This window comes from Coregonus lavaretus (genome assembly GCF_964263955.1).
Source record: "Coregonus lavaretus genome assembly, chromosome: 4".
Taxonomy (NCBI): domain Eukaryota; kingdom Metazoa; phylum Chordata; class Actinopteri; order Salmoniformes; family Salmonidae; genus Coregonus; species Coregonus lavaretus.
Window position 1 is genome coordinate 72,125,354 of NC_139991.1, and position 13,200 is coordinate 72,138,553.

The 13,200-nt window shown below is 43.9% G+C and overlaps 1 protein-coding gene across 8 annotated transcripts in view; it reads left to right on the forward strand.

Moving 5' to 3' along the window:
• The window catches only part of nrg1 (neuregulin 1), a 148,333-nt gene that overhangs the window by 98,458 nt on the left and 36,675 nt on the right, over window positions 1-13,200 (forward strand). For 2 of the 8 annotated variants that reach the window (XM_084159540.1, XM_084159535.1), the window contains exon 1: window positions 4,616-5,308. The exons of the other annotated variants lie outside the window; for them this stretch is intronic. In XM_084159540.1, coding sequence (XP_084015666.1) covers window positions 4,618-5,308 — 691 coding nt within the window. In that variant the 5' untranslated portion in view covers window positions 4,616-4,617. Of the gene's footprint in view, window positions 1-4,615; window positions 5,309-13,200 lie in introns of those variants that run through there. 8 annotated transcript variants of the gene reach the window in all.

A 13,200-nucleotide genomic window follows, 5' to 3' on the forward strand; every position in this document is an offset into this window, starting at 1 on the left:
ATAGATTATCGGGAGCCTGCTGCAGCCTGACACTTTGAGACACTGCGTCACGGAGGAGCTGTCCCATAGGGCAGTGCTGAACCTCTCTTTCGTCTCCCCCTCCTTAAAGACCACAGTAAACAATGAGACAGTGCACACAGCACTAATGATAATGGAGCTCCTCCCCTCTCTCTCCCTCTCCTCCATCGAATGACTGACTTCCTGCTCATAGTTCCATTACAGGCACAAGTTGGATGGGGCGGAGTGTATGCATGTGTCAGGCAGTCGCACACAGAGGTATTTCAACCGGGAGACGAATGAGCCTCTACTACAGGCACCGGGCTGGCGCACAGCGGGAGGTGAGGAGAGCGAGCCAGGGCAGTAACGCACAACCTGCTTCTCCTTAATTCTATCCCCTGTAAATGACTCAAGTGCTCCTTTTTATGTCACATCAAAGCCAGGGAAAGGAGCCAGGGCTGGTGCTATCCAGGGACTATCCAGTGGCCATTTTCTACATTTTGAAGCCATCCATTTATTCCACCCTGAATGACTTGAAAGACATTGAGAGTTTAGCTACAGCGTAATCTCTGTGTTGTCTCGTCCCTGCCAGTGATACAGTGCTCTTACAGGATGAAAATTGCTCATTGTTGTAGCGTCAGCAGATATGGAAGCATTATTGAATTCTAGCCTTCCTCCTCCTAGACCGCTACGTGTATTTGTTAATAAAAGTTGTGCTTGTCTGTTTTTGGCAAGAAAAGCGCCTTCTCATCTCCTAATGCACTGCCAATAGGCAGTTACTCTGGCTGGCTTTGAAGTCTATGCTGGGATTTTACTAGGTCAGGTCCCTCTGTCTCCTCTCCTCTACCATAAATAATGGATTGAACTTCCTGCAAACGACTGCATGTAAAAGGAAATTAATTTATTCCCATTTAGCCGCCAGAATAATTACCGCAGGCGAGGGTGTCCGTTTTCATTTTAGATTACCGATGCACATTAGATTTTCTGCACTTATTCGAAGAATAAACATCTCTTAACGGTTGTAGCAGACACGATCACTTCTTGGATGAGAATTTTGCTTTCAAGCGTTTGATCCACCAATGATCATTACATAAAGAGTTGGAGGATGAAAGATTCCACAGAATGTTACAAATATACCTTTGGCCTTTGATCAAGTTCAGAAACCACATTTTAAAGTCAACTACCTTCTAGTTAACAGTGGATTGAACATTCATTGAAACACTGACCTAAAGAACACACAGACATTGTTGTGGGTTTACCTTAGGTTGATATCCGGCAATCCAAGCATAGTTGGCAACACCTTTTTGGTTTAACCTTTGACCTTGACTAGGTTTACTGTATTGTGACTCCATCCATTGAATTAATTTGACCTGTCTGTTATAATGAAACAGAACTAACTGATGATTCACTGTGTGAAAGTAATTTACCCAGAATTTGTCTCAAAATGTGTATGACTACAGTTCACTGCTACCCTTGAAATGGTACTTGATGTCACATTTGAAATTCTCTCCTCTGGCGTCTTTCGTCCCACATGAGTTTCCCCCTTCCCTCTGTCGTATACTCTGTATCATCTTGAACGCAATTGAGACCCTTGACAATTTTTGTGGTATTAGATTATAAATTAGCCCCTCCAAATTGAGTTTATTTCATAACGGCACCTGTGATATGATTCCATAGACATCAGTTGGTTTGCAGAGCTGTCTCAATGCCAAATATTTCCCTGTTCTATCCTCTCAGTGACTCACCATGCAAAATTCAAATCACTGTGCCTCTATGGCCATGTGTTTGGTTCTAGGCATGAGGTGCTATCGAATAAAAGATACCTCTAATGAGCAAATGTGTGGTCCTCTGTAGCTCAGTTGGCAGAGCATGGTGCTTACAACGGCAGGATAGTGGGTTCGATTCCCGGGACCACCGATACGTAAAATGTATGCAAGCATGACTGTAAGTCGCTTTGGATAAAAGCATCTGCTAAATGGCATATATTATCAAATATCTCTTTTTAAATAGTGTAAATGTACTGTATAGAATCACAGGATGAGAACAGGAAGCCACTGTACTGGCCAATAAATAACATTAGTGGTATTAATTCCTCTTGAAGATTGAAGAGGGTCATTTGTGTGTCAATTGGAAGTGTGTCATTGACCTGACCGTGGTCCTCCTCCTGGTTAAACTTCCCCCTCTTTCGTTCGCTCTCTCAGACAGTTAGTCTTTGGATTGTCCTCCCAGCCTGTTAGCACCTAGGGTGGGGGGGGGGGGGGGAGCTTAACAGCTCACTGGGGGATTTTGCCCCATCTATCTGTCTCTGCTCAGGACCGTTGGGAGATTGTGTTTAAAGCCAGCCATGCAAAGTGTGGATTTTGTGACCAGTAATCCCGGCTCCTCTTGCATTGTGGCAGACGTGATTCGAGGGCCATAGTGGTAGTAAATAGAGAATGTGTTGTGCCTTTCTGAGCTGTGCTTCTGAATGGTGAAAAGCTGATCTGTTGCTCTGGTTCTGTGTCCCATGGATTAGCCAGATATTGTGCTCGCAATTTACTATTCAGCCTGTCCCAAACTGTTTCTTAACTTAAAGTAAGGTGTGTGTGTGTGTGTGTGTGTGTGTATGTATAACTCAAAGTAAATCATATGAAGAGATGGCCTATGAATAACTTGGTGTGGTAATACATGTATGAAGTAAAGTAGTTCACTAAAGAATAGTCTTATGGTAATGAGTGGTCTAACTTCCTGGATAGCTGTCACATGTCTAATGAGTTTTATCCATCTGAAGGTACCGCAAGGAGTCCCTGTGGGAAGAGGCTCTTTTAGCGCTAATTAATGAGTTTGGATTTAAGACTCCAGATTTACATCTACACCCCAATCCCTTTTTTATTTTGACTGAATTGTCCAAAGGTCAACCGTCTAACCTTTTTTTCCCTGCACAGACACGCCTCAAAGCTGAAAACATTAAGATGTGTTATATTGAATTTAGATAAAAGATCAGCATGCCAGCTGTGAAATTGGCCTCTAGTCTGAACAATTAACCACGTTCAGCTATGACAAAATTGTATTGATAATGAGTGTAACTAGATGGTGATGGCCCCACGACTCCCTACTGGGTTATTTTAATGGAATGTGTCTTTCTTCTGTCTTAGTCTCTTAACTCTGATTTTAATTATTATTATATATACTTAAGACTTTTAATTAAAGCCCACTGGTACTGCTTTTGGCAACATCTAATAAAAGTATATTCATTACACGCTAATTTGGATTATGATGGGCGTGACTATGTATGTTTAAATAAAATTCAGATTTTCTCACACTCTTGATACACCTCAAGGAATCGGTTCCTCGATGGTGCCTCCGGACAGCCTTAACGTTGTCCTTTATCCCCGAGTCAGCGCTACAAAGCGTCGTAGCAGTAAATGTGATTTATTGAGAAATTAACCAAAGGTTTGTTAAATCAGGCGATTGGTATCATTTTCTTTGACAATGATTGAAATATTACTTCAGTAATTTTTTCCTTTCATTCACTCCAATGAAGGAAGGTATCTGAGAGGAGCCGTAAAACAATAGGTAAATTCCCTTGGGACGGATCAAATGTCTGTTTCACTGGCTACCACCCCTTGACAAAAAAAATCACACCCTTTTGTATTAGCATAATCAATGGTCCAGGGAAAGAGAGAGCGGTAGAGGGAGGGAGGAAGAGAGAGAGAGGGAGAGAGAGAGAGGCCAGAGCCGTCTGTTTGCCTGTGATTCGTTGCTATTCCCCCTAATTGGATCAAGTACATACTTGCTTAGCTGGGAGCAGCCTAGGAAGAGTGCGTGGACGATACCTCACAGAGTGGGAGAGAGCGTGTAGAGAGAGAGAGAGAAATAGTAAGAGAGAGAGAGAAATAGAGAGAGAGAGAGAGAGAGAGGCTGAAGGGGAGGGAAGAAAAGAGGAGTGTCCTTCCGCGTTGTACGAGCGTGTTTCTCTCTCCACTAATGATCTGTTTCTCCGGCGCTGCTGAGAGGAAGGGCACCTGCTGCTCCCTGATGATTCAGCCCCTCTAGGCTGCTGCTTGAGCAGACAGACAGACCGACCGACTGACAGACAGACAGACAGCATGTCGCTCCTGCCACTGCAGTGCCTGTCTGCTGTGTCCCATCCTCTGTAGCCGCATCCTGCCCATAGCGTTTCCACAGCAGCCGGCTCCACTCTTCCAAACCTCAGGTGAGTGAGCACACTACTGGCCCTACCCAGGGAACTGTACTGAACTCGACTGAACCATGCCAGAGATCTAAGGGAAGAAACCTCTTCTGTCTTCTACTTTTGTTGTAGCTCAGAATTTGATGGTTCTATTTCTGGACTTGTTTTCGTGTGTACACGTTTCCCGTGAGAATGCCGTGAGAGCGAACCTGCGAAGAAAAACTATTTCTCCCCGGCACGGAAGTCTTGTCGGTTTACTTCCCAGACGTTAACAAGGTTACCCCACACTGCCGTGATAAAGCATCCTACTTCTCCATCTCCCACCCAACCCCCACCACTGTGATCTGATAATGGACAATACACTTTACGATACCAGCCAGCTGCCGTGCTCTTTGAGTTGAGAGTACAGGCGTCCAGAGATCCTTCATTCAGAGAGAGAGAGAGGGAGGATGACTGAGGGAGTAGAGGCGGTGGACTCCTCCGCCGGGCTGGTCGCCCTTCCCAGATCAGCATCCCCCACCCTCTCCTGCGCCGATCCAGGACGAGCCCCAGAGGAGACTGAGTCTGCAGCAGGTGGAGAGGGCGGGGAGGAGGGTGCCGAGGGAGGCGACGGAGGCCGAGCAAGGCCCCTAGGATTCTTGGGCTTGGCAGGGACCTGCTGTGTGTGCGTAGAGTTGGAACAGGTGCGTGTTTGCTTGCGCTCAGAGAAGATCTGCATCCTCCCCATCCTGGCCTGCCTGCTCAGTCTGGCCCTTTGCACCGCCGGCCTCAAGTGGGTCTTTGTGGACAAAATCTTTGAGTACGAGCCGCCCACCCACCTGGGCCCAGATCGCAGAGGACAAGACCCCATCTATGTTGACCCCACAAGGGATCTGCCAGTGTCATTTCCCCATCCCTCCTCCCCTGTCCCCACACCGACGACGACCACCACCACAGGACAACCTGAGGTCATAGTAGAGGGAAAACCCACCGGAGGACCCAGAGTAACTCAATACACCCCTACCTCTGCATTGAGGTACCGCACGGGCCTGCCCACACAGCCTGGGCCCCCTACCACCCCAAAACCAGTGAGCAAGGGAACGCCAACCGCCTACTCCCAAACTACTGTGGAATCTAATGACATTATTGTCCCCAAGTTCTGTAAGTACGCCACACTTTTTATTGCCTATATATTTTAGTTTGCTCACAGTTTCAGTTGACTCTCGTCTTGAGTAAATACGTTCTGTTTGGTCTGCGTTGTATTGAACTGTGTCACTGACACATGTAAGATCAGAAGAATTTGACAGTTACGTTAGCCTTTGACGTTTAATCTAGAAAGGATTCTGAAGTGGTCGGTGTCGGATTAAGACAAAAACTCACATATTAACCACAGTAAGCATGTGTCTTTTATAATAAGGGAGACACACAATGTAGTCCGATGGAGGACGTCAACTGTCAGTTGGTGTTGAAATCAAACAGCATATAGGGTACCGGCGGGCAGAAAGGAGATATCCATGTGATGCTATTCAGTGAAATAGTTTGTGTACAGTCCTCCTACTGCAATATGCAACCCAAAAAGGTTTTTAAAGTATTTAAAAGTTGATGTTTTTCCTACTATGCAACTCTATGCTGAGAATAACAGTGGCTGTTGCTGAGCCCTCTGTCTGAAAGCAGGACATGCTGTGAAGCTTAGCGCTAGTCGCTGTGACTAAGCTTCCGGAGAATTACCAATACCTGTGTGTGTGCAGGGAACAGAAACTCCCTTTCAAAAACCACGGCAGGCAGTTAGTACTCATAAGAGAAACCAGTAGCTGCTATTGCATAAACATTTCCCTTACCATAGCTGTCCCATGCACCACATCCGACGTAGTAAATCATGACCGTGTTGATACCATGCTGTTTCTTATATACATTTCCCTCAGCATGTCACCAAAACAGAATGCATAAGTTCTCATCTGCATATTTTGAAATTAGCACGTCGCCCAGGAAGTGAGCAGCCAAAGGACCCCCAGTGCTAGCCGCGCAGGATTTCCAGTAATTTCCAGAAAAGATGAAAAATCAATAGCTGATGATGCACGACTTCCTAAAACTAAATGCTGCGGTGCAGTGGGACTTCCTCCTGCCAGGCCGAAGCTCCATTTCAAGGTCAGAGCCTGCTGGAGGCTAATTGATTCCCCCTCCATCTCTGAGCTACAGAGAAAGACAATCCCAGTAATGCTATCTGATTACTAAACGGCTCTCTACCATGACTTTGCGAGCCGCCGGGTTATAACTGCTGGAAAGCTGCCAGAATCTACTGCCACTTTTGTCCTTTTGCAGCTTTATTCCCTGTTCACCGCGAGATGTCATTGAGGTTGTCCTCAGCTGTCCTCATTTCAGTCAGGTTGTTGGTGGTTGATGGTCATATTTAACCTTCGGTGGTGTGGCTGTGGGTCTGAGTGAATTGGAGGAGATGTTGAAGTTGTGGTTCTTTGTGGCTTCCTACCCTTGATGCATTTCCTCATGCAAATTAGTCTCAGAGTAATTCATTCACACTTGATAATTGCTCACTGATGTGCCTTGAGATCTAGGACAAGTAATGGTCACCATACACAGTTGGCCAAATCCTAACTTGAGAAATATGCACGTAACGTTTTTTTTTCCTTCTATTTATGCCTTGATGACAGTACATATAACGTATTGGCTTGTTCCACCACAGCAGAGGCACATTTTATAAATTGATAGACAAATGTAGCATGTCTGTTTGTATGCGCGCATTAGGAAAATCAAGGGTTGCTCTGAGGCAAGATGCTCACCCCTTTTTAAGCTGCATGATCAATTGTTCGGGCTTTAAATTGGAAATGTGATCGCCTGCTTTGGTAATCTCAGACCTAATCAATACCAAGAAAGCAGGTCAGCTGTCCTACCAGGAAGCATGGGAAAAGTGATAGTGATTCGTCGTTGCCTTTGACACATTGAGAAAATTAGAAAACGGGAAGGAAGCTAACGAACATGCCAATACGGATGCCTGTCTATCTGTGTAGAGGTGCATCCAAGATGTCTGCCAGACATTCCTAAATGACTGCATGTGTGGATGAGACCACCAACACACCTGTAATTGTTCTGCAAAACCTTTCACTGAAAAAATAAAGTACCAATGACTCAATGTTTCAAGTACATGGCATGCTCCGCTGCTTGACTATACCGTTACAAAAATACAAATCGGTGCTTCCTCTTTATCAAATGTTCAAATGCACTTTCTGTCCCCAATGGATATTTCTTAATAGCAATCCATTTTGCATTTCATTCTGGTTTGGGCTGAACTGAAATGTTTGGAACTACTCTTTGTGCCTTCCTCCTATTGTCACAATTCCCTTGCCGTATTAAGTTGAAGTAACTTCTTCACTCGAGTTCTGTATAATTTACAGTTATTCCTATTAAATATTACTTTCTCAGCAAAACTGTGCTTTGGAGTGCATTCACAGAACAGAAGGGTCTCGGCCTCGCTTTGAAAGAACACCCATACACACCGTGGTCTTTCCTGTTCTGTTTAGAAAGCCTTTACTTGGGTAAATAACCCCTTCAGCTATCTTCTCAACACAGTCTCATCAGGAAACAGTGTATTTACAGTAGCACAGCACAAAATGATTCCCCATAGAGGCCAGAACTCAACAAAGGCAGTAGATATAGGAAGCCATCTCGTTGCAAGAGAGCCAAATATGGACATGTGCAGTAAGCATTTTCTGTTCCCATTTCCACATGAAGAATCATTGTGGCTCATAGAATTGTGGCTCATAGAAAAGACCTGATATACCACAATGTCCCCCTCCATGATCAGAATGCTGAGCTTAACAGGCTCCTGTAGTATTCAGTGTTAGATGCATACTGTTCTCATTGAATCCCACTGAGATTTAATGTTAATTATAAACTAGGTGGTTCGAGCCCTGAATGCTGATTGGCTGACAGCCGTGGTATATCAGACCGTATACCACAGGTATGACAAAACATTTATTTTTACTGCTCTAATTACGTTGGTAAGCAGTTTCTAATAGCAATATGGCACCTCGGGGTCCGCGTTGCGTCGTCCCTAAGAACAACCCTTAGCCGTGGTATTTTGACGATATACTGTAGCACACCTCTTCAGGCGTTATTGCTTAAATAGGCATGGTTACATTACATTACGTAATATAATGAATGTTATTGACATGAAGTGGAAGAACTGGAAGAGGGAGTGTGGAGAGGAAGAAGTGGGTCTAATAAAAAGTAGTTGCATTTCAAATGACCACTGTGAGATGGGATTACTTTTCATAATTCAATGGCCTCCTTCAGCTAACTATCTTTGACAATGCACCAGGGTATTAGTTTGTTTCCACTGAGCTAGTTTATACGTTGGCCTATACCATATATATATATATATATATACCAATACGCTTCATTACTTTACGGAGTTGCTGAATAGCCACAATACAGGCTTTTTATATTATGCTTTGCAAAGTTACAATTATTTTGACTGCATGGAAAATTTACCTGGGTGGAGTTTTATATTTTCTCTCGATTTCAAACAGAAACAGTGTTGGGAGTTGCCCCCCCCCCCCCAGCACTGATCTATCAGTCTTTCTGTTCTCTATTATGACCTTAAGATATGATTGGTGTTTGGCTGAAATTGGTAATGTTAGTCTTCCCTAACCTAGGCAGTGATTTGATTTGACCTTCTCCTTGACTTAAAATTGGATATCAATAGCAAAACTTATTATAAATTTAGGATGATGATAAACCAGTGGAAGTGATGAAGCTACCACCTCACAGGACCGTCCATCACGTAATCTCTCTGTTCTCTAGTATTACAGATTACCAGTGGTACTGGCAGCTTGCAAAGACAACAGTTTTCCAGATCTACCTTTTACATTTTAGTCATTTAGCAGACGCTCTTATCCAGGGCAATTAGGGTTAAGCGCCTTGCTCAAGGGCTTTCACCTAGTCGGCTCAGAGATTCAAACCAGCAACCTTTCAGTTACTGGCCTATCGCTCTTAACCGCTAGGCTACCTACCGCCGTCACACCATTATCATTATATCCCAACGTAGCAATTAGAGTGTGTAGTCAGCTCATACTGAATAAACAGTGAACATCTTTCATTCTGTTGGAAATCCAGATGTCTCCGTCTGAGAGATCAATGGGCTCTTCCCACCACTGTAGAATGTAAACATCACAGTTCCTATTGTGTCTCTGACACCTTATACTGTAATATTCTGGATCAGCGTCATACTTCAATTATAAAGGGCTGAGGAGTGGGAAAATGAGACAACTTTACATATTGTGTTCATATAAGTTACTGTAAACAGAATAAATAACTGATCTTATATTTCTGTCTATCTCTTAGAGAAGTTCCATTTGGTCCTTTCAATTGTTTCCTTCAGCCATCAGCTGTCCTTCGTCCACGTTGCTCTCCACTGTCTGCTTTACTATGATCTCATCATTAGGTGGTTCACATGGGGGTGACGTCAATGTTTAGCTAATTAAAGTCCCTCTTATCTCAGCTTGGATACTCATCTGAAGATCTATCATCCACAGTTGAGGTACAGTGCATTGTGTATAATTAACGTAATTGGAATGATCAACCAAAGGAAACTTTTATCATAATTTTTTTTTTTATAGTTGACTCTGAGGCTGACTATCTGCAGGGGTTCACAAATGACTTGAACTGTTAAGGAGTACACCATATGCCAGAAATATAAGATTATTTATTTATTTATTTATTCTGTTTTCAGTAACTTATATGAATACAATATGTAAAGTTGTGTCATTTTCGCACTCCTCAGCGCTTTATAATTTAAGTAGGACGCTCATCCAGAATATTACACTGACTCATTTAGCGGAAATCCTCTCGCAACCTATTGGTGGATATCCACGAGAGCCTCCTAATTTATTCCTCAACAATGGGAGCCGGAGATGTTTGTTAACATGCTAATCAGTGGCCCTGCACTGCGGTGACTAATTTTAAATGACGTGCAAAAGGAAGACCACTGGCTCTTATGGCATGCACGGACAAGGTTTGGGTGTAGATCATCTTTTACAAGGCCTTGCAGTGGCCTGATGATGGCTCATCCCCCCCTCCTCAGGGGCCAGCAGCTTTCTCCCTGGCCTATAAAGGCCTGCTTTGTATGTGCGGTCTTGCAGCAGCCATTCTCACCGCCACCAAGCCCCATCTGCAGACCTAATTAGATGTCATGGCCAGGATGTATATTGTCTTGTGGGATGCCATGGGAATGCATTAGAAAGAGATGCATGCAGCCACTGACACAATCCCTCTGTCCCTTCGGCCGGAAGCCTCCATGATTTTACAAGCTGAGGTGTGACATATTCTACCATGTCTTAAGTGTGAATAAATTATCCTGCCACTGTGCAGACAGCAGTGTGCTTTTGACCAATGCAAATTGGCAATCCGAGAAAATGTAGTGATCCCTTTATGACTATGCAATTTGTGATAATAGCCAACAAGCAGATTAAGACTACTGGTTTACATTGACTCAGTTTAGTTTGATCCATTTGTTAATAGCCCTCTCTTTATTTATTTTTATTTGTAATCTTTTATAAACAATCCATAACATACACATACGGCCCTCTGTCTTTTTACGAGGGTGTTGAGCATTGTGTTTGATGCTCCAGTATACAACCGGGTAGAGAGAGGGAGCATTTGAATGGGGCCAAGGAGTTAAGGGGTTAATGAATTCATTATCATTATGGCGAAAGGCCAGCTGAGGCGACAGCCTATAATTTAATTAGGCTAAAATGAAGTGACAGCTGGCAGTTTTGCCATCGATGAAAGTACCGCCGCCATTCTGTTTTTCCATTCAAAATGGATGACTGTAATGGCTCTCTGTGTGCGTTCCTCTGTCCCCATTAAGTGACTCAGCAAATACTAAAACAGTCTGTCTTCCAAGTCCTCGTCATTGAAATGCCTCACCTCTCCTGTGTCTGGCCATTTAGGAACCCTCAGGTTTGGATGATGTCGCTACAAATAAAATAAGCTTCTCCCACTTCGGAATTACGGAATTCTACTTCAGAAAAAGTCTAAATTCAGTTTGAGGATTTAGAACTTAGAACGTTGGTTCCTTTTTGTGAAAAATACTTAATTGCTGACAAAAGTGCATCCATTGTGCTGTTTATCAAACAAGGTCCATTACCTAATGATGCGCCATCAGGTTGGCCTCTGCGCTGAACCTGAGGTAACCCCAGAAATCCCCATCCTCAATTCTGAGTGCCTTTTTAGCTGACAGATAGAAAGGACTGTCTGGATCTTGCTCTGAGGTATTGTGAAAATCTCATACGGTGTCTGCCCTAAATAAATAATACATAGAACAGCTAGAAGAGGGTTTAGAACCCACTGTGTCTGGCAGGAAGAGGTATTGTATTTAGGACAGATCTGTTAAAAGTTCTCACCAACTGGATATTTTTAGGTTTCACCTGTCATTCAACTGTAAATATTAGATTCTGGGCTTTCGCCAAGGCCTTTTCTCCCCTCTGTTCAAGCTATTTAAATGGGAACACATTTCAGGTCCTAAATCATAAGGACTGGCTATCTAGCATTACATGAACCAATGGTAAGACAAGGACTTGGATGGGCATCCACAGTCAATGGTCTTCCAATGTACTCAATGTCATAGCTTCTGAAGGACTTTCGATTGGCACAGAGTGGAACATGGTCCTGATGCGTTTATCACCAAATCCTTGACCATAAGAAATAGGATCTATCAGCTCACTGTGATGTCAGCAAAAAAAGACCATGGAAAACCTCCACCACTGTACCTTTGTCATATACTTGGTACTTGTATTTCCACCTTCAGTGTTGCCACTATGAGACTAATAGCTCAGGTGTGGAATGCAACCGTAAGCAATCTGGTTTGGATCCCTCCCCGTGCCGGACTGTCCTCTGGGATCTGACTGTAGTGGCTCCACTGGGTGTGGCCCTGTCACTAAGACCGATGGCCTCACGTTGTTTTTCTCCGTTTCATTCTCAGGCCATTTTGTCTTATTGGACTCTGGCCAACAGCCCAATGTATCATGTCAGTTTCATTACTGCCTCTTATGCCAAAGTGAACATGTCCCTTCCCACCATAGTCTTCTTGCACATCCCTGTACGTTGATACAGTTTTCACATGACTGCAGTGCTGTTACTCCACACACTACTGAAGTGTTTCGGTAATCATAAAACGCCCAGCTAGGGATTAGACTATTTCTAGTGGGTTCGATCCCCGGGACCACCCATACGTAAAAATGTATGCGCACATGACTGTAAGTCGCTTTGGATAAAAGTGTCTGCTAAATGGCATATTATATATTATTATATACTGTATCAATATGTCTCACCGGGGGCCTGTATGAAATGCACTCTGACAAAAAGATGCCAAAATATCGATGAGTTTGCTTCTGTTGCAGCGCCACCATAAAGAATAAGACATTAAAATGCCAATAAATACTGTGAGTAACATTATCGGTGATTATAGTGAGACGGTGAAACCACTAGGGTAGTTTATTACGGAGCTAAGCTCCATCAGTCTCTCTCTCATCTATACCCTTGTCAGAGAAGCTGAGTGGATGAATCACTCAGTCTGTTTGTCTGAAAGACTCGCACACAGATTCAAGGCGTAAAATGGAAAACTATCATTAGCTATGTTTGGTGGAACCTGTCGAGACGTGACGTTACACATCGGTGAGTGGAGTTCTACGACAGGCCCTTTCTGTGTAATAGCCCCCTGCTCACCATAACGGTTAGCGTGTCCTCTTATTTGTGGCGGCAGGAGAGCTGCGCAGACAGAGAAGGACAAACCGTCAAGGTTAATACCTAGTCTTCCCACTCCTACTGTGCTCTGTTGGGCTCTTTCCCACCTTGTTGATGAGCTTTGCGCTAATTCCCCATACGAGTCGCATCAGTGCCCACAACACCTGTGGAGAAGACACGGATATTAAAAGTCTCCCCGGTGCCATTGTTGACCGTCTGAAGACTCCTCTGGAGCACGGGCTTGTTGTTCTCTTGTTGATAGTCGTGCATTTTTTCTTTTTATATCTGTTCAAAAC